At 37.9% G+C, this 20,980-nt stretch overlaps 1 protein-coding gene across 1 annotated transcript in view; it reads left to right on the top strand.

Annotated features, from left to right (window-relative positions):
- LOC121168173 (atlastin-1) overlaps positions 1-20,708 on the top strand; it is a 67,465-nt gene extending 46,757 nt beyond the window's left edge. The window contains exons 7-14 of the mRNA XM_040998040.1: positions 6,727-6,819; positions 7,815-7,953; positions 11,778-11,905; positions 13,120-13,176; positions 14,334-14,405; positions 15,107-15,538; positions 17,010-17,024; positions 19,674-20,708. Of these exons, the coding sequence (XP_040853974.1) occupies positions 6,727-6,819; positions 7,815-7,953; positions 11,778-11,905; positions 13,120-13,176; positions 14,334-14,405; positions 15,107-15,538; positions 17,010-17,024; positions 19,674-19,784 (1,047 nt within the window). The 3' untranslated portion in view covers positions 19,785-20,708. The remainder of the gene's footprint in view (positions 1-6,726; positions 6,820-7,814; positions 7,954-11,777; positions 11,906-13,119; positions 13,177-14,333; positions 14,406-15,106; positions 15,539-17,009; positions 17,025-19,673) is intronic.
- The last annotated feature ends 272 nt before the right edge of the window (positions 20,709-20,980 follow it).

The following is a 20,980-nucleotide window of genomic DNA, read 5'->3' as shown; positions in this document are numbered from 1 at the left end:
GCCAGGAGCTTCTTCCCTCTACTGCTTTCCCAGGCCACAAGCAGGGAGCTGGATGAGAAGTGGAACAGCCAGGACACAAACCAGTGCCCATATGGGATCTCAGTGTAAGCAAGGAGAGGACTTTAGCCACTAAGCTATCACGCCAAGCCCTATCCTATTGATTTTGAAACACAAAGTTTAGAGAGAGAGAGACCAAAAAAAAAAAAAAAACAAAAAACAAAAAACAATATAAAGAGATCTTTCCATCCACTGGTAGAAGCTATGCCAAATAGCTTCAATGGCCAGAGCTGGATTGGTCTGAAACCAAGAACCAGGAGCTTCTGCTGGGTGTCTCATGTGGGAGCAGGATCTCAAGGATTTGGACATCTCCCACTGCTTTCCCAGACCCATTAGCAGGAAGATGGATGGGGAAGTGAAGTAGTTGGGACTAGAACCTGTGTCCATATGGCTGGCAGCATAGGCTTTACCTGCTTTGGGAAGGACAATTAAAAATATCCTGGGCCTGGCGTGGTAACCTAGTATCTAAAGTCCTTGTCTTACACATGCTAGGATCCCATATGGCCACTGGTTCTAATACCAGCAGACCCACTTCTCATTTAGCTCCCTACTTGTAGTCTGGGAAAGCAGTTGAGGACAGCCCAAAGCCTTGGGACCCTAAGACCTGCATGGAAGACCCAGAAGAGGTTCCATACTCCTGCCTTCAGATTGTCTCAGCTCTGGCCATTGTGGCCGTTTGGGGAGTGAACCAGTGGGCAGAAAATCTTCCTCTCTGTCTCTCCTCCTCTCTGTATATCTGACTTTCTAATAAAAATGAAATAAATCTTTAAAAATATATGTCCATAGCAACTATCTTTGTTTAGTTCACTGTCCCCTTTGCTATTGATCTTAACCAATTTTTTCCCACACTTGAAGTTCTAACAAGTGAACTAGTTGACAGAACAGATAAATTATGATAGTAAATATTAAAAAACAACCCTGAGACCTGCTGCAAATTCCTCAAAACTCAGCTCTAGACCAGGGTTTAAATTCAGCTTCTTCTGTATTATGATTTGAAGTAGATAAGTGGAGTGTGACTAATCCTTTGCCATGAAAGCCCCCGAGAAAAGAGCAGCTTGTTTGGGAGGCTAAGAGGAGGCACCTGGGAACCGAAGGGAAAGGGGGCAGTGAAGGTGCGGCTGAGCTGAAAGAGGAGAGGAGTAGAGGGCAGTGAGTCACAGTGCTTAGTCAGCATTTTGTTTTGAGGCCTAACTAATGAACATTTGATATTTTATCTCACATTTGCTCGTAATTATATTATTCATTTTGACATTTCAAAAATTCATCATCATGACCACAATTATTTTGTTTTTCTAGATATTCATTTACTATTACTAGTACAAGCAGGAATATAGTGCAATATACACAGGAAGCAGAAATTCTTGTTGGAGGAAGTCAAGGTGCTGATATAAACAGATCTATCTAGATCTTTAACACACATGGTAGCCAGACACGTATGTTAAGGAAGGTGCCTTGGATTCCTCTAGGAAGTAGGGGCTAGGGCAATAACCCAACAATCTTTTTTCGATCAAAAACCCAAGAATTTTTCTTCTGTTGTCTTCAGAGTAAGGTGCCAGTTCATCATGATATAAAACATCAGGAAATCTGTGAATTTGAACATTTACATTGATTTAATGATTAATATAATAAAACCAAGTATATCTGCTTATTTTTTACACATGGCTCTCATTATTTTGAACTGGGAAGATGTCCAGTGAAAAAAGACTAGGAAATGAGACTGAAACTTCACCAGAAAAATGCAAAGTAGAGCCAAGTACTCACACGTGGTTTCATTCATCCTGGTTCATGAACTCTCTCTAACACATTGTTTCTTGGGTCGCTTCTGTTTTCAAAATGCATGTTTCAGGTAGAAATGTTTTAAATGCAAATTATTATAGTTGGACCAAAATGGGCACCTAAAAAAAAATAAATGAACTATACAAAGATAGTTGCTATCTTCCCATGAGAATCTACAAAAAGAAAAAAAAAATAGAAAAGACAAAGCCTAAACAACAAACAGGAGGAAGGAGACAAACAAGAAATATCAAAAATCACACACCAGGTGTCTCTTAAAGGCAAGACATGATCCAGGGATTTTATGTTCAACTGAACTGACTTTAAAATATAAAAGCCCCAGTTGTCATCAAAATGTAAGAATGCAATAAATGCTGTTTCCATGGCTTCCATTTCTGCTCAAAAGTGAGCTTCAGGAAAGCAAAGATGGTGCAGAAACAGGGGGTGATCATATTTTAAAATCAAATTTTAATGCTTCTATTATATGTTCTTAGTAGTCAGTAGTAATACTGGTATTGTGGTATATGTGTTTTAGCATTAAAAATAGTAATTAAGAGGCATCACAATTCAGTTATCCCCTATATCTAAGGAACTAAGATTCTTGGGCAAGTGGATATAGATATAGCCCCAGAAGTTTAGTGAAATGCTGTAGCCTTCATTTGAACTGGAAGTGTCAGAATTAATTAGTGAGATATTTTATTGTACCTATGCACACAAATATAAAACATTCTAGCTTTGTCCGGTGAAAACACCTAGAAACAATTATCAACTCAATATCACCCTCAGAATTATAATCTTAAAATACCATTTCCTACTAAAAGAAGCCAGTGCTGCCTAGAGAAATTATCCTAGGCCTGGAATAGGAAATGGACTTGAAATATCTTTGGGGAAAAAAAAAGAAGTCTTATAAAAAAGTTAGTGTTTTTTGGGGTTTTATTTTTGTATTTGTGAAATTTTTCAGTTTTCTGGAATTTGTCATTTGTGGTTTTTAAGCTTCATTTTTAAGCTAAATTATCTAGTTTCATTTTCTTATAAATGCCTCCTCCACCCCTCAGATTATATTTGCTTCAATGCCTACAAAATGTAAATTTCCACTTTCTTATATACCACAAGGGCATAATACGAATTCCTGAAAAGGATAATTGAACAAATATAGTAGAGGAAAAATAAAGAACTGATAGAAGAAACTTTTCTTAAAATGCAAGTCTTCATACTAGGAACCCTGGAAAAACTGACAAATTTCAGCAAATATATTTAATAACATTACTGAACTTTTAAAGACAAAAAAATGATAATACAGACCGTTTCATAATAACAACCAGTGAAGAAAGAACAGATGAATGGTTATGACAGAGTTTTAAAAGAAAGTGTTACTCCAATAATATCGTATGTAGCCAATTATTCCATTATCTGTGAGAGTTCCACAAGATTTTCTCAAGAAAATTGAGTACTCAGGAAAGGTAGTAAATCCTGGTTCTTAAAAACTGTTTGACAAAAACTAAGCTAACTTTTAATTTTTTCAAAATGAAAGTTTATAAATGGAGGAAAAGGATTTTTGATACACTGAATCTAGTTAGAGACAACACTAAAAGCATGCTACCTAGAGTATTTAAGAGCAGAATTTTACCTTGACCTATAAAATTGATAACTAAAAACAATGAAATAATTTATTCATCAACTCTGAGCTGAGCATTGCTCCTGTGTATGCACTGTACTAAAGATATTATAATAAGCAAGACTGCAATACATTTTTGCCTTTAGGAGCCTTATGACCTATAATTAGCCAAATTACTGTAGCAGTAGAGTGGATATTTGGTGAACTTTTTGCGTGTGTGTGTGTGTGTGAGAGAGAGAGAGAGAGAGAGTATCTACTTCTCAATTCTTCCCCTTTTCTTGCAACAAAATTCCTCTTTTCTTTGAGGCATCCATTCTCTTCAGTTTGGGTAGAGTCATGCCACCCACCCTTACACACAGGCCCTCACTGACAGTAGGGAATGACTCAGTACTGGGCACATGATCCAGGAGAAATTTGCTGATGTAGTTATCATGAAAACCTCATATGCATTGGTGTTGCTCAACTAATAGGATGTAAGTGGTCTTGTTGGCCCTGATATTAAAAAAGGATCAGAGAAATCCTTGATATCATTTAAATATTCTGAATCCCACAGAAATCAGCTATATCACTGATCATTCCAGTTATAGAACCAATAATAAATTCTCTGCATCTTTATTTGTCTTTTGGAATTGGATTTCATTCCTTACAACTGTCTGAAGTCCATCAGGTTCTAGTATGATAAGTGTTGTAATAGGAGAATTGTACAATATGGGAGCACACACATAGCAATAACATATAAATTCTCTTGTAATTTCCCCATTCCTGGGATATTTTTTTTCATTGTATTTTTTAAAGATTTATTTTTATTGGAAAGTCATTTATACAGAGAGGAGGAGAGACAGAGAGGAAGATCTTCCATCCGATGATTCACTCCCCAAGCGGCCACAATGGCCAGAGCTGTGCTGATCTGAAGCCAGCATATGGAGCCTCTTCCAGGTCTCCCACGCAGATGCAGGGTCCCAAGGCTTTGGGCCGTCCTCAGCTGCTTTCCCAGGCCACAAGCAGGGAGCTGGATGGGAAGTGGAGCAGCTGGGATTAGAACCGACACCCATGTGGGATCCTGGCCTGTTCAAAGTGAGGACTTTAGTGGCTAGGCTACCGTGCTGGGCTCTTTCATTGTATTTTTAAACATTTATATTCAAAGTGCTACTGGTGTGATTTCAAAGTTAAACAAAATAATAACAACAGATAGAAAGGAAGAGTGGTAAGAGGAACTCTGAGAATGTTAATTTTGTCATGGCAAGGAGTTGAAGGTAAAACATATATTTAAAAAATGTGACTCAAAACTAATAAGACAACCAATCAAAACATTTGCAGTAGCCCTAGTTAGGCACTGCATAAAAGGGAATGAAACATGGGTGATGCACGCGTAATAACTTAATTTTACTCATCATTAGGGATTTACAATTATTAGCTTCTAAACCACAGCTACCAGGATGATTGTAAGTAAAAAGAAATTCCCAAATGTTTGGAAGGATGTGTAGCCTGAGGAACCCTCTAGCATTGCTAAAGAAATTATAATTTGGCCCAACACTTGGGAAAACTGATATAATCAACATATGTTTACCTTGCTACCTATTAATTCTGCATGTAAGTAAAATCCAAAATAAATGTGTACATACGTTAACCAGAAGACACACAAAATGCCCATAGCAGTCATAATCATGTTACAAACTGGAAATACTGAAATGTATGCCTGTGGTAGGATGAGTTAGTACTCACATAATGTTATGGAAGGCTAATTGCAAATGAAATGCAATTATGCAATAATATGGTAAATATCACAAATAGAATATTTAATGAAAAATAGCCAAAACTGAAGCATCCTGGCAGAAGTCAGACGAATGGTAATCCTCAAAGCTTACCAAAAGGCCCAGCAGTAGCCTAGTGGGTAAAGTCCTCACCTTGCATGATCTGGGATCCCTTATGGGTGCCAGTTCTGTCCCAGCTGCTCCATTTTCCATCCAGCTCCCTGCTTGTGGCCTGGGAAAGCAGTGGAGGATGACCCAGAGCCTTGGGACCTTGCACCTGCATGGGAGACCTGAAGAAGGTTCCTGGCTCCTGGCTTCTGATCAGCTTAGCCCCAGCCACTGGGGCCACTTGGGGAGAGAACCAGTGGACAAAGGATCTTTTCTGTAAATTTGACTTTTCAATAAAAAATAAATAACCTTAAAAAAAAGTTTAATGAAAAGTAACAATAGGCTATGTTGAGATTGTGAAAATCCTTTAAGTTATATATAGATTTGTGTGCTGTACTATATATATATATGATCTCTTTCAAAAGATTTCAAAAGTAAATATCTGACTCAAAGCTCAATATTTTCCAAAGTCTTTAATTTCTAGGAATCCATTGGAACTTAGGGTGAACAATCATTTACTTGAAATTCAGCATTTTTTTAAAGATCTGAATTTCCTTTTAGTCAATGAATTTCAATTAAATGTTAAGTACCTTTTACTTAAAATGAAACATGTAAAACTATGTTTTTTTGTAATTTTATTGTCGGGGGAAGCGTTGGCTTAGTAATTAAAATGCCACTTGGGACACCTGCATCCCGCATCTGTTTCTCTGGGTTTGCGTCCCAGCCCTGCTCTGATTCCACTTCCTGCTAAAGTGTGCCCTTGGAGGCAGCAGGTGCTGGCTCCATTGCTCAGGTCCCTTTTGGATGATCTGGATGGAGTCCCCTGTTCCTGCCTTCAGGAGTTGGCAGGCATCTGGAGGTAAATCATGAATGGAAGATCTTGCAAATAATATTTTTTTTCCTTGTTTCCTCTCTCCAGCCTTCCTCCGATATGTACATACCTAGAAAGACATGGTTGTATCTCTGAGCTGAAATGTGTGGTGCATTTTAAAAATTCTTTTCCAGACTTGGCCACATAGGTTGAATGTTTTATCACCATGTATATTTGTCATTTCTGTAAAAACATTAAAGTTTATTTTTAAAAAGAAAAGTTGATTCTGCTTTTTGTGCCTACATCCTACCTTCTGCTCTAGCAATCAAAACAAAATACTCACAGAGACGTACTCTAGGCAAAAATCTCACAGCAGTTACCCAGCCTTGTTCAGGCTGTTTCAGGGCCATCCCTGCCTCTCGCTTCTCAGTGGGTGTGTATCCACCTTGTTAGTCTGCAGGCAGCTTTCTGTTCATGCTGAATGGAAACACACAGCATGGTCTCCCAGAGGAGCAGTGGCTCCAGATGACAGTGACATGATGGGTTACAGAGAAAAGCAGATGCAATACTTGAAAGCCTTCTTATCAATACTTTCTTTTCTTTATTTCTAGAGTCTGATATTTCTTGTTCGAGACTGGAGTTTCCCATACGAATTTTCATATGGAGCTGATGGAGGAGCCAAATTTTTAGAAAAACGCCTCAAGGTGTGTTAAGATACTTTTAAATATATGAAATTTCACTATAAAATTTGGGGGGGGCAATAATTTGTTGAATATTTGGTAGCCATAATCTCATTTGACCCTCATAGCATTTTTATGAACAAACTAAGTTGACAGTTAACTAATTATTGTTTTGATTACTAACAGTAGTGATCGCAGATAAAGTAATATTTTATAGATATCTATAAAATATTTATCCCTAAAGATAAAATCTTTACTTCAGGAAATACAGTTCAGAATGTACAGTGCAAATATCAAGATTCATGTTTTAGGAAAGGTTTAAAAGTCGATTTAGCAGACATTTAATTTTGAAATCACTTAAGTCAGACTTAGAACATTTTGCTACCAGTTGGTTTTAAAATTAGAATGCCTTCTGCTTTCTATGTCATGATAAATTAATATTGTATGGATTGTTTACACTGAGTAGACCACACACACAAAAATGCCTACATGAGAAATGAGGGGAAACACCAAAAATTTTAAAAATTCCCTAAAATCAGGACCTCTGGGCTTATATTTTTATATTTCTACTTTTGAATACTCCAAACTGTCAAACACATGTGGTGAAAGGCAGTGGAAAGCAGTTCATCTCAGGTTAAAGCTATTCAGATGCCTTTCTAGGATCTACATGTATAGCTACCAGGCAACAGGAGGTTAAGTATCTTCGGATAAACTGATCTATTCGAATGCTTTGAATTATTGTTTGGATTTGTAATTACTCATTCAGCTAAAACCCCACTCATGTGAATTAATGTTGAGTTATCATAAGCTTCAACAACTACAGTAACGATGTGTGTCTGCTATACTTAGATGTAGCTCTTTGAGCAAATTCATCCCAGACGGTCTTGTGTCACTAGCAGCCCCATCATATAGTTTTGATCACTGTAGGACCAGTAGTCACACATTACAAATATAAGAAGCCACGGTATTCCTCTGATATTTTCTAAAAGTAGCTTCAATTCCACCATGATTTACTGCAGGTCTCAGGGAACCAGCATGAAGAACTACAGAATGTTCGAAAACACATCCATTCCTGTTTCACCAACATTTCCTGCTTTCTGCTACCTCATCCTGGCTTAAAAGTGGCTACCAATCCAAACTTTGATGGAAAACTGAAAGGTTTGAATTCTAAAGACTGTTTTATAGCGATTTTTTAAAAATAATCTAATTATAAAAGTGTCATTTTCTCTTTGACCTATGGCTGCTAGTTCACTTACCCACTGATGAGAAGCTGGAAATTAGAAAGTGTGAGAACTGGGGGTCCCGGGCTGGACCTCGTCTTCTGTGAATGACAGAAAGCTTGTCCCTGGGGGTCAACACTGCCTGCAGAAACAACACAGCCACCCACCTGCCTTCTGAGACACTCCCAATGTCTTCTGCTTCCTTTTCCTTATTTCCATTAAAAGGGCAACTCATGTCTGTAGCATTGGAATCTCTTATACAGAAATCAAAAAGAAACAATATGGGTACTGAATTCATACTTTTTAAAAACAGCTATGAAACAATAAATTACAGATTTAAATTCAAAATAATTATAGCTTTAAAGGTCACTAAAAAATGAATTCCTGATACCATGAAGACCAGTATCTTTTTTATTTTTATTTTTCATGATACAATTCCATAGGCTCAGGGATTTCCCCTTCCACCCTCCCCATTTATCCTCTCCCCTCCACTGTTCCCCTTATATATGTTACAATAGTATAGTCCTTCAGCAACAATCACAAATCCATCATTCTGCTACTTAAGTGCATTATGACCTTGCAGGCATAGGCAATGGTAGAAAGTCCAGCATACTACTGTTAAGATATGTTTAACAGTTTCATTGGGAGTCCATCAAAAGTAGAGAAGCACTGTAATTTTACTTCCCAGTTTGCCAGGAAGACCAGTATCTTTAAAAAAAAAAAAATGCACTGGAGTGTTTTTCAGTCTATGGCTTCGAGTATGCAGTCATCTCTTCAGCATATTATTACTGTTTCATGATTCCAGAACAGCTCAACTTATTGGAAAAGGTTGAGGAGTTGGTTGAGAGTAGAAGGAGCATTCTAGAAAACAGAAAGGAATCTTTCCTGATAGTCACCAAATTTTAGACATATGCTTTGTGGTTTCTTAGTGTGCTACAAACATTTCTGCCTTCTTTACTTGAACAGCTAGCAGTGAGCATCCCTCCAGCTACCTGTTTAATTCACAGCTGCCTTCATGCATCATGCTGAGTCAGACAGTGATGCTGCAAGTTCTGCAGCACAACAGCCAAAGGGATTTAAAATTACCTTTATTTAAAAAATTTAAGATTTATTTATTTTTATTGGAAAGGTGGATATACAGAGAGGAGGAGAGACAGAGAGGAAGATCTTCCATCCGATGGTTCACTCCCCAAGTGACTGCAACAGCTGGAGCTGAGCCAAACTGAAGCCAGGAGCCAGGAGCTCTTCCAGGTCTCCCATGCGGGTTCAGGGTCCCAAGGCTTTGGGCTGTCCTCCACTGCTTTCCCAGGCCACAAGCAGGGAGTTGGATGGGAAGCAGGGCCACGGGGATTAGAACCAGCGACCATATGGGATACTGGTGCTTGCAAGGCGAGGACTTTAACCCCTACACTATCGCACCGGGCCCATTACTTTTATTTATTTTTTTTTTAAAGATTTATTTTTATTATTTTTTCATTGGAAGGGCGGATATACAGAGAGGAGAGACAGAGAGGAAGATCTTCCGTCCGATGATTCACTCCCCAAGTGAGCCGCAACGGGCCGATACTATGCCGATCCGAAGCCAGGAGCCTCTTCCGGGTCTCCCACGCGGGTGCAGGGTCCCAAAGCTTTGAGCTGTCCTCAACTGCTTTCCCAGGCCACAGGCAGGGAGCTGGAAGGGAAGCGGGGCTGCCGGGATTAGAACCGGCGTCCATATGGGATCCCGGGCGTGCTAGGCGAGGACCTTTAACCACTTGCGCCACCGCGCTGGGCCCATTACTTTTATTTTTAAAAGATTTTATTTATTTTTCTTTGAAAGGCAGATATCCAGAGAGGAGGAAAGACAGAGAGGAAGATCTTGTTCACTGATTCATTCCCCAAGTGGCCACAATGGCCAAACTAAGCTGATCTGAAGCTGAAGCCAAGAGCTTCTTCTGGGCCTCCCATGCACGTGCCAGATCCCAAGATCTTGGACTGTCCTCTGCTGCTTTCTCAGGCCACAAGCAGAGCTGGATGGGAAGCAGAGCAGCTGGGACATGACCAGACGCCCAAATTGGATCCCAGAGGATGCAAGACAAGGACTTCAGCCACTAGTATGTTGCGCTGGGCCCTAAAATTACTTCTTAAAAGAGTATCAAGGACCCAGCGAGGTAACCCACTGACTAAAGTCCTCACCTTGCATGCACCAGGATCCCAAATGGGCACTGGTTCTAATCCCAGCAGCCCCGCTTCCCATCCATCCAGCTCTCCTTGTGGCCTGGGAAAGCAGTCGAGGATGGACCAAAGCCTTGGGACCCTGCACCTGTGTGGGAGACCCAGAAGAGGCTCCTGGCTTTGGATCAGCTCAGCTCTGGCCATTGTGGCTGCTTGGGGAGTGAATCAGCAGACAGAAGATCTTCCTCTCTGTCTCTCCTCCTCTCTATATATCTGACTTTTCAATGAAAATAAAATCTTAAAAAAAAAAGAAAGAACATCATGCTAGTATCCTGTTTCAGGGAAATGGCAGATGTGAAGAATAAAAGTATAATTTCTCCCCTGCACCTATGGCTTTTACTTTGAAAGCTTTTATGTAACTTTATAGCTAGTAATACATTTAGTGAAATGCCAGATTTCTTAATCATCCCAGTTACTTTCATATTCATTTTAAATTATCTCACCTATTATTTTTATAACAGAACAAATAGTGAATACATAGTAACACATAAACACCGAGCTCCTGTCTTTTCACTGTCACTCATGGTTCAGCCACTGGTGAATAACCACACCACTAGATGTCATGCAATTACCTAATGGCTGCAGTGTATTTTGAAATTACATAAAGGGAGGCTTCCACAATGCATCTATTCTCTAGAGAGCTATAAACAGCAGAGGAGGGGCGGGCTTTCAGCAACAGTCCTTTATTGGGACAAAAAGTGCTCTGGCTTGTTCAGTACTGTAGTACACAACAACAGTTCTGAACTGATACATTCTGCAAAGCAAGAGCTCAGGGAAAGAGATGAAGGCAAAACACACAAATCAGAATCCCACTTGTTAAGATTCGCTCTCTATCAGATGTTACTCTCCCATTCACAGGCACATTGATCTGCACTCTGGCTTACAACTTCCTGAGTGGAGTTTAGCAAAGAAAAACAAGAGGCAACTTCTGTTGCCCTTAACGGTTCCATTTTAATGAACTTTTCTACCTCTTGGCTGGCTGCTCTCTCCTTTGTGCAGTGTCTGCACTGGCGTTTCCTCAGGCAGTTCTGCAAGTCTGCCAGCTGCTGGCTTCCCATTGCACTTAGTGCTGTTCGTTTGGTTATCTCTCTCTGGGCCATCTTGTCAGCAGGCATTTCTTCAGAGGTCTGGCATCTGGAGGCAGTCAGGTGGAGAAAGAGACCTCTGAAGCAACAAGGATGTGAACAATTGTTCTTTGATACTAATTTTTCATGTGTTGTCTCACACTTACTGTTAGAGATAACTTTCCATTTCAATATCAGTAGTAGTCATTCCAGTCACTATTTTCCACAGACCCTGGCTATACTGTTTATTACCTTATCTTAATGTTTGTGATGTGGCCAGAAACTTAACAATATTAGTGGAAGTTTGGCCAAGGAGAATCATCCTCCACACAGCAGGTCTGGCCAGGAACCATTTAAAGGATGGGAAAGCAAGGGATGGCAGTATGACTATGGAAGAAATTGAGGAAATCAGAGATTTTATTTTTGTGCCATGGAGGATTGGATAGGATTTTTAAAATAATGATGGATTTGCTTTTGCTTGTAGAAATAGACGATGAATTCATCAAAAACTTGAAAATACTGATTCCTTGGCTACTTAGTCCTGAGAACCTAGATATCAAGGAGATCAATGGGAATAAAATCACCTGCCGAGGTCTGGTGGAGTACTTCAAGGTATCACTGTTTCTAGCGAATTTGTGAGTACTCAGATTTGACGAGCAGTCAAGCACTTAGACTCTAACTTGGAGCAAAGGTATGAAGCACTCAAGAGAACCTTGCTTTTGAAAATTTTGTGGTAACTCCTTACTTTTTCTGTCTTCATTTACTTTGAGGGGGATATATTTTGAAGTATGAGTGTATGTAAGAAGTGGAAAAGTCATGTGTGTTTTGGGAGGAGAGGTATCTGCAGAGTCCATGACATACAATGAATTTTCATTCCAAAGATTTTCCTTCTCTATTGAAGAAAGTCCTTCCACATATCCTACTCTATATCAGATATTCATTTACTTCAGATAGCAGTGAGTACTTTTTAACAGTGGAAAAATTCAGTTACTAGCATTATTTATCAGTTGATGTTCTATAAACTGAAATATGATTTTTAAAAACCTGTCTTACTTACTTGAAAAGGGAAGGAGCAAGAGAGACAAAGACTAAGAGAATGAAGTAGATACGTATCCTTCCAACTATTGGCTTACTCTAGGTTCACTCTACAGATGCCCACACCATTCAGGCTGGACCAGGCTCAAGCCAGGAGTCAGGGACGCCATCCAGATTTCCTGTGTGAATGGCAGGAAGTACTCGGGCTATTATCCACTGCCTTCCAAGGTGCACCTTAGCAGAAAGTTAGAGTAGAAGTCGAGGTGGGCCCCAGCCTTAAGCACTCTGATAGGACATCCAAGTGGCTAAACATTCTGTGCCACACTGCTTGCATCTGAATTTTTAAAATGTGTTGTCTCTTACAATTACAAACCATTTGTCTGACCTTCTTTCATCACTTTCAATTAAAAAATGATGCTATTTATCCAAAATTTAAATTGTCAATTTTAATGATGTGGAACAGCTTATAATTTGCTTGGAGATTGAGAATACCAATCTTTTCCTTGAAATTTATTTTATCAGCAAGGCACAAATCCCTGTGGGAACTGAATCCCACACAGAGGGATATGAGAAAGTTAGAAGCACTGGCACTGAATTGAGCCTAAAGTAAGGGTTTGCAGGTGGAGATGTATAAAAAGGGCATTTCATGAGAAGGGAACATGATGAAGAAAGGGAATTAAATATATGTATACGTTTCTGAAAATGTTTTGAAATTATAAGACTTAGAATATAATTTAACATGAAAAATATTGATTGGAATTGCTTGAACATGAGTATTTTCCTTTCTTCAGGCTTACATAAAGATCTATCAAGGTGAAGAATTACCACATCCCAAGTCAATGTTACAGGTATTAATCAGGAGGCATGGCATTATTACAATGCTAAGCCTTCCTGTTGCTGTTTACATATGTGCCAATGTGGTCAACAGAAATCAGCAAAAAGGAAAACAAAATACTGGAAAGCATGTTTTATTGGATGATTATCTGTCCAATAACTACCCATTTATGTGTTCATCTAAGCATTTTTTCAGACACATGTAACAGCCTCATTTCTGTGGATACAACTGATGCCAAAAGCTTTTCATTCTTTGTACAAAATTTGTTTAGAGGATGGACTTATATTGTAATTCATGTATGTAACAAACCTGTTGAAAAGCAAATCCAAATTATATTTATCTGAAAATCGATACATATATTTGGTTATTTATTTGGCAGAATAAAAGGGAGACAGATCTTATTTTTTGGTTTACTCTCCAAATGACCACAGTGGCAGAGGATAGGCTGGGCTGGGCTGAGGCCAGGGGCCAGGAACTCCATCTAGGGTTCCCATGAGAGTATCAGAGGCCCTAAGCACTTGGGTCCTCTGCTGTTATTTTCCAAAAACACAAATGCATTATGGAAGATGAATTGGAAACAAAGTAGCTGGAACCTGAAGAGAGTTCCAATATGAAATTTGGTATCACAGGCAGTATCTTTACCTATTGTATCACTACACTGACCCCCCATGTCCAAGTTTTTAAATAAGTTGTCTCCATGAATAAATATTAGGAAAAAAGAGAAACATGTCTTCCTTACAAACCCTAAGAACTTAAGTTCTGAATGTTTTTTTTTATCAGTAACATACTGTTCTGTCAGTAGGAGTATTTAAGAAACTTCAGATATACTTTTTAGATATTAGCACGTATAAATGTATTATGCATTATTTCCCTTGCATTTAAATTTGTAATCTTTCCCCTGCACTAAAATATTTGAGAGCAAAAATCTTCAAAATGAAAATTCATCTTAGAACTGTGATTTACTGGATAAAATCATGTTTTATGCATTTGAAAATTTTAATTTTACTGATTTAAAGTATATGGTGGAAGTATTTCAACAGGTTCAAATTATTTGATCATTTTGGTTTCTTTCACATTTCTTGTATATGATGCTCTGACATGTGAACTGCCTTTGGAAGCTGAATAAATATGAACTCCATTTTACAATGTAATCTTGTACTCTGTTCAAAGGCCACTGCAGAAGCCAACAACTTGGCAGCCGTGGCAACTGCCAAGGACACATACAACAAAAAAATGGAAGAGGTAAGATTCAACAATATTTTATATGACTTCAAGTAAAAAAAAAATTTCTTTGCAGAATTTGTTGTTTTTCTTCTACATAATACTAGATTCACATGCAAAGATGTGGCTTTGAAGTTGTTCTCAGATTCCTGATTACAGTCACATATTGCTTAATGATAATGTACATTTGGAGAACTGTATTATTTAGTGATCTTATGTGAACACCAATCACAGAGTGTATTTATACAAATATAGATGGTGTGGATGAATCCACTCAGTGTATCCCCTTGATACAAATCAGTACAAGATGGATGAGGCTGCACAGCACATTGTAGCAGAGTGAAAGGTTTTTTTGGGGGGGTGGTTAAGAGATATAAATAACATAAAATGATAAAAATAAATACATAAGTCAGAATATAGTCATTATCAAGTATTCTACATTATCAAGCTTTTACCCAGCTGACTGTACAAGTTCTTGGCCACCATCTTTACATATGTGTAACATCGCACCACAGTGTCACTATGGCGTGATGTCACTGTCACTGGGTAAGTTTTTTAGCTCTATTATAATCTTATAACTATCAAATATGTAGCCTGTCACTTCCTGAAATGTTATACAACCAATGGTTATTACTAATAGTTTCTAACAGATAGTACTGCCTATGTGAAATTTGGATGCAGTCTGGACTGCATAAACAAATGCTTCTTTCTACCCAATACAGATTTGTGGTGGTGACAAACCATTTCTGGCCCCTAACGACCTGCAGACCAAACACTTGCAGCTTAAGGAAGAAGCTGTGAAGCTATTTCGAGGAGTGAAGAAGATGGGTGGGGAAGAATTTAGCCGGCGTTACCTGCAGCAGTTGGAAAGTGAAATAGATGAACTCTACATCCAGTACATTAAGCACAATGATAGCAAAAATATCTTCCATGCAGCTCGTACCCCAGCCACACTGTTTGTTGTCATCTTTATCACCTATGTGATTGCTGGTGTGACTGGATTCATTGGCCTGGACATCATAGCTAGCCTATGCAATATGATAATGGGACTGACCCTAATCACACTTTGCACCTGGGCGTATATCCGGTACTCTGGAGAATACAGAGAGCTGGGTGCTGTAATAGACCAGGTGGCTGCAGCCTTGTGGGACCAGGTAGGTATACTTTTGTCTCTCTTCAAGTATGTGCAGCACACATTTGAATAGGCATCCTTGTAACAGGTGCTCGGTGTTAGAAATATACAGATTAGTATAACTCAGGCCCCTGTCTTCTGGAACCTTACAGTTAGTCATGATTATCAATACTTCACTATAGTTAACAGTATATGAAATCCTGCCTAATGATTTTGCAGTTAATATGTCAATTTAAAAAAAAAGGATTTTAATGTTCTTTTTTATTTTTTACTCCCCAGATGTTAACATCATTGATAGTAGTATGGAAAAGTATTTATTTAGCTGATCTGATTTGAATATCATTACTTCCTGTATACAACCTATCTTCTAGCATTGCCTCTATTAGAGGCATATATGAACCACTGTTACAAGCCATCACTTAACTCTTTTTAGTATAAAATATATATTATGAACAGTATACATACTAAAAATATAAACAGCATTATATACTGAAAACAGTATTGAATTACTTCAGTTGGTCTCTATTTGAGTTCATCTTTTGCACAGGCCCACAGACTGGGCCAATGTTCGGCCTCTGGACTAGCTACTTATGTCTCAGTTGTCCTTGCTGGTCCTCTGAGCCACATCCTAGGGAGTTGGAGTCTCTATGGTCTGTTGTCCAAATAACCAATTATCAACATGGGAGACAATTAAATATATCTACACCAAGGATTTACTCACTGTATTATTTATTATTCTCAAGAAGTCTTGTTAGTTCATCAGAATTTGACAGAATTCAGTGAAGCTAAAGTTGAAATCCTTCAGAAAATTTTGGATGTAAGACTTTTGTATGATTATTATATCTGCAGGTAGCAAGTGACAGCTATATGTTTCTCCCAGCATTAACAGCATACTTTAAATTCTTTAAGATAGATTCATAACTAAATGGACTTAAAAATATTCTAGCTGAGACAAACTAAAAGTTGCATGCATGATAGGGAACAAATGAAATAAAAACTAGATCCCCTAGGCATTCACTCTTCAATAGTTGCTCAACTTATTTTTTTAATTTTTTGACAATCTTGACATAATTAGGGTAAAAAGGTTCAAGCACTACAGGAAGATGGGCAAGACAATTAGTTCCATATTGTTTCCTTAATATATCTGATGTAAAAGGGGATTTTAAGGGAGAAGCCCCACCCAGTCTCCCACCCACCCCAGGTCCCGGATGTGGGGCATGCTCTAGTTGCTCAACCTTTAAAGGTTGAAAATGGGACAAATTGAAGCCAGTCTCAAAAGCCTTCCTAAAATGTGATGCTGAACCTATGAAGGATAGATAATTGGATTCTCTAAAAGATTCTGATGAAGTATATAACTTAAACTGAAAATTCTACAGCAATATGTCTTGAAGTTTTACAAGTTAATACTGTAAACACAGTTCAGTATCAAAATGCTATTAATGAAACAGGATATATACTTTTCTTTTTTTCTTTTTAAACTGCCTTTGCCACAGGGAAGTACAAATGAGGTAAGTTCACTTTTTTTTTTTAAATTAAGACCTATGTATTTGGAAACACTGTATTTCATGAAATGACCAGGCATGAATGAAAAGCCATGTAGATTAGAGGATATTTGAAGACTTCTAGTTCTATTTTTCTAACATTTGCATTTTTCATTGTGAATTTTAACAGTTTAAAAAATATTTAGTTTGAAATTAAACCCAGACATCATTTATTATTTGATCTGCACAAAAGAAAAAGTTTACCAGAATTATGAATGAGTCTTAGTCTGTGTCCTGAATGTATAAAAACATAAAGCTTCTACACGGTGCAGTCTGCTGCAGTGCAGAGTGAAATAAATTATGAGGCTTGAGAGAATTTAACTACTGGGAGATTTTTAAATACAGTTTCAATGTTCACAGGTTGTTTTTAACTTTGGCTTCTGAGTAGCAGTTACCCACACTCCAGGCCAGTGTGCATTCTAATTTTCTTGGCATACCTCAGACCTAACCTGTAAATCAGCACCCAATTCTTCTACTATGTATCTTTGGAAAGAAGTTGGTTACCCTAAAGGAATCATTTGCTACATTAAGGAAAATGAACTCTGTGGACTCATTTAGGTCATCATCTTCAGAAGCAAAGCTAGTCTTGAACAACTACAGTGAGGATCTAGACTCTTTCCTGAGTCTGTACTACAGTAACTAGCCGAATTATATCGACTAATCAAATACTAGTGACACATTTTTAAGACTTATAAGTTAACAAGGACTTAATTTTTGCAGAAATCAGTTAAAATTATTTAACAGGTAAAAGCAAATGCCACTTTTAAGCAAGACATTAAGAAAATATCGGAGTTTTTAAGAAAATGCATTAAACTGAATATATTAGGATTAGAACATAACAGAACTACAAAAATACCACGTTGTACTAATATCCATTTATAGAACTCAAAATGGTGCCATTCGAACTTAACGACATTAGAAAGATTAAGAGAAAATAACATACTCACACATGATTTTAAATAATGCAATTGCTTGGGAATATATTACTATTTGAAGGATATCAAGTATGTATCCAGATTTTAAAATTACATATTACTGACTCTAGAACTAAATTAGATAACTCAGTTTTAATTGACTTCATTATGTGAAATCAGAAGGAATGGATTTTTTTAAATTGCAAAGTCAAAGGTACAGAGAGGAGGAGAGAGAGAAGATCTATCTGATGATTCACTCCCCAAGCGGCTGCAACGGCTGGAGCTGAGCCAAACCAAAGCCAGGAGCCTGGAGCCTTTTCTGGTGTGGGAGACCCAAAGCTTTGGGCTGTCCTCGACTGCTTTCCCAGGCCACAGGCAGGGAGCTGGTTGGGAAGCAGAGCCACCGGGCTTAGAACTGGCACCCATATGGGATCCCAGCGCATTTAAGACAAGGACTTTAGCCACTAAGCTACTGCGCTGGGCCCAGGAATGGACTTGAATGTTAGCTGAGGGGGTTAAAATGCAGTATGTAGAATTTCCTGTGGTTCGAACACTATTATGATGACACAAAGAAACATAAAAGGTAAAGGGTTTTGTTTGTTTTTAAAATATTTGAGAAGCAGAGGACAGATGGACACAATGAGAGCTCCTATCTGCTGCTCTACCCACCAGATACCTTCAAAAGATAGGATGAGCCAAACTGAAAGCAGGAGCGAGGTAACGCAGTGGGTTAAGCCACCACCCACAACACCAGCATTCCCATGGGCATTTGTTCAAGTTCCAGCTACTCCTCTTCCAATCCAATTTCTTGCTAATGCTCTCTAGAAAGCAGCAGAAGATGGCCCAAGTACTTGGGCCTTGTCACATAATGGGAGATGTGGATACAGAGTTCCAGGCTTTCTGGCTTCATTCTGGTCCAGTATCAGCCATTATGGCCTTTTTGAGGAATGAATCAGTGGATGGAAAGATGCATCTATATAAGTATGTATGTATCACCCCCCACCCCCGCAGCCCACCCTCCCCAGCTCTGTGTAACTCCTAACTTTCAAAAGAAATCAATCTAGCAGAGCTCAGATTGAATCCGGGAATTCTGTTATGGAATTTGGGTGTCCTAACGGGTGGTCTTAACCACAAGTCCAAATACCCACTCCCATCAGAATTAGTTGCAATGACAAAAGGCCTTCTGAGGTAATGTGTCTGAATAAAAGGTTTTGTAATGTACGAACTAAGTAAAGCAAAGCAAGGAATGCAGTATGGAAGGAGTATGATAACATGCCTTGCTGTATGACCTTAACAAGAAAGAATAGAGAATAAATTGTTCCTGTTCTGGAAAAAAAATAACTGTCAATCTGAAGTTATGAGTATCTACTGTGAGCCAAAACCTAGTAACATTCGCGGTGTATTGTCAGCACAGCTCCTGAGCATCATGGTGAGCTCTAACAGGTGTACCAGAAAAGCATGCTCGGTCTGAGAATAAAAACCCTGACCTTGCAGATCAGTCCACAAATCTGAAGACATACACACTGCCAAGGAGAAAACTGAGCTTTTGAACTTTAAAATGAGATACTTCCACATCTTAGAACAATGATCTAAAGATTATAAATTGAGCATGCTACATTTTATACAGTATCACAAACTAAAAAGGAAAAATTGTACATCTCTGTGTTTAATGTTTTTGTAATACTGATTTCTTGTGTTCTAGGCTTTATACAAGCTTTACAGTGCAGCAGCGACCCACAGACATCTGTATCATCAAGCTTTTCCTGCACCAAAGTCGGAAGCTACTGAACAATCAGAAAAGAAGAAAATTTAATGCAGATTTTGAGAAATACAGGTGCATGACCAATTTTCAGCTAAATAGCAGTTTTATGTTTCCATGCACACATTCAAAGTGCTTCCATTAGAACAGAGTAAAATATCAAACACCTTTGAAGACTACAAATGATTTAGTTCTTTTACTTCAGTGTTTAACAAGCAGACATCTGTATGCATGGTTATATCATTTTGTTAACATGTACAGTTTCCTGATTTCACCTTTAAGTATGCTGTTATAATTTAAAGTATTTGTCCATTTATGATGACAGTGTGTATTCTGCTTGAATTTACTACATTCTATTACTGGGTTATAATTAAACCATGTGGTAATACTACTGCACATTTGAATATGCTCATTTAATTTCTACAGAAAACAAATTATTTCACATAGCTAGTTGTGAGACTCAGCATCACAACTCAGCAGACTTAATCTATATAATTTTACATAGAACATGAGTTACTTATTTTTAAACATTTAAGAGCGTCCCAGTCACTTTACAGATACTACATAATGCTTTTATATTATGGTTTAAGATCTACTATAAACTTCATGATCAAAAATGCACAAATAATCATTTTGTATATGTATGAGTTTCAATGCATTGTATATTTTTTTCTTTTGGTACATAAAGAAATGTATTCTTCACAAGGTTTATTCTTTTAACATATGAAATATTAAAGTTTACTCTGGTTCCTGTTCCTAACATTAAAAACAAATGCGTATTGAATTTGGAGATGTTTGGGTGGTACTGATGTACAACAAAGATTTTTCTTTTTAAAAACTCAAGATGCATTTTCTTTGATGTTGACACAATTACAAATTTAAGTTTCCACTTTAAGAAACATGTGAATCCTTTAGGTAATTTGCAGTTAAGTAGTAATTCTGTACTTGCATTTCTGATTATTAAAATATCTGATGAAATTCCACTGCTGAGACTTCTTAAAAAAAAAGAGTTCACATTAGACACTTAATGTTTCCGAAATGTACAAGTAGTAAAGAAGAAAGAGCATATAGTTTGCAAGATACATAAATGCACCTTAGAAAAGTTAGATTGCAACTTTAGCAACATTTGCATTTTTTCAGTATACCTGTCACTATATTGCCATTTTCTTTACCTGGGACATTCTGAAAGGAACTACCAATTATGTATAGCAGTATGTCTAAAACATGGACACAAACAACACACATTTAGT

This window comes from Ochotona curzoniae, unplaced genomic scaffold (assembly GCF_017591425.1).
Source record: "Ochotona curzoniae isolate NIBS_2020 unplaced genomic scaffold, NIBS_Ocur_1.0 patch72, whole genome shotgun sequence".
NCBI lineage: Eukaryota > Metazoa > Chordata > Mammalia > Lagomorpha > Ochotonidae > Ochotona > Ochotona curzoniae.
The sequence above is the reverse complement of the archived record's forward strand: the minus strand, read 5'-3'. Positions and strand labels throughout refer to the sequence as shown.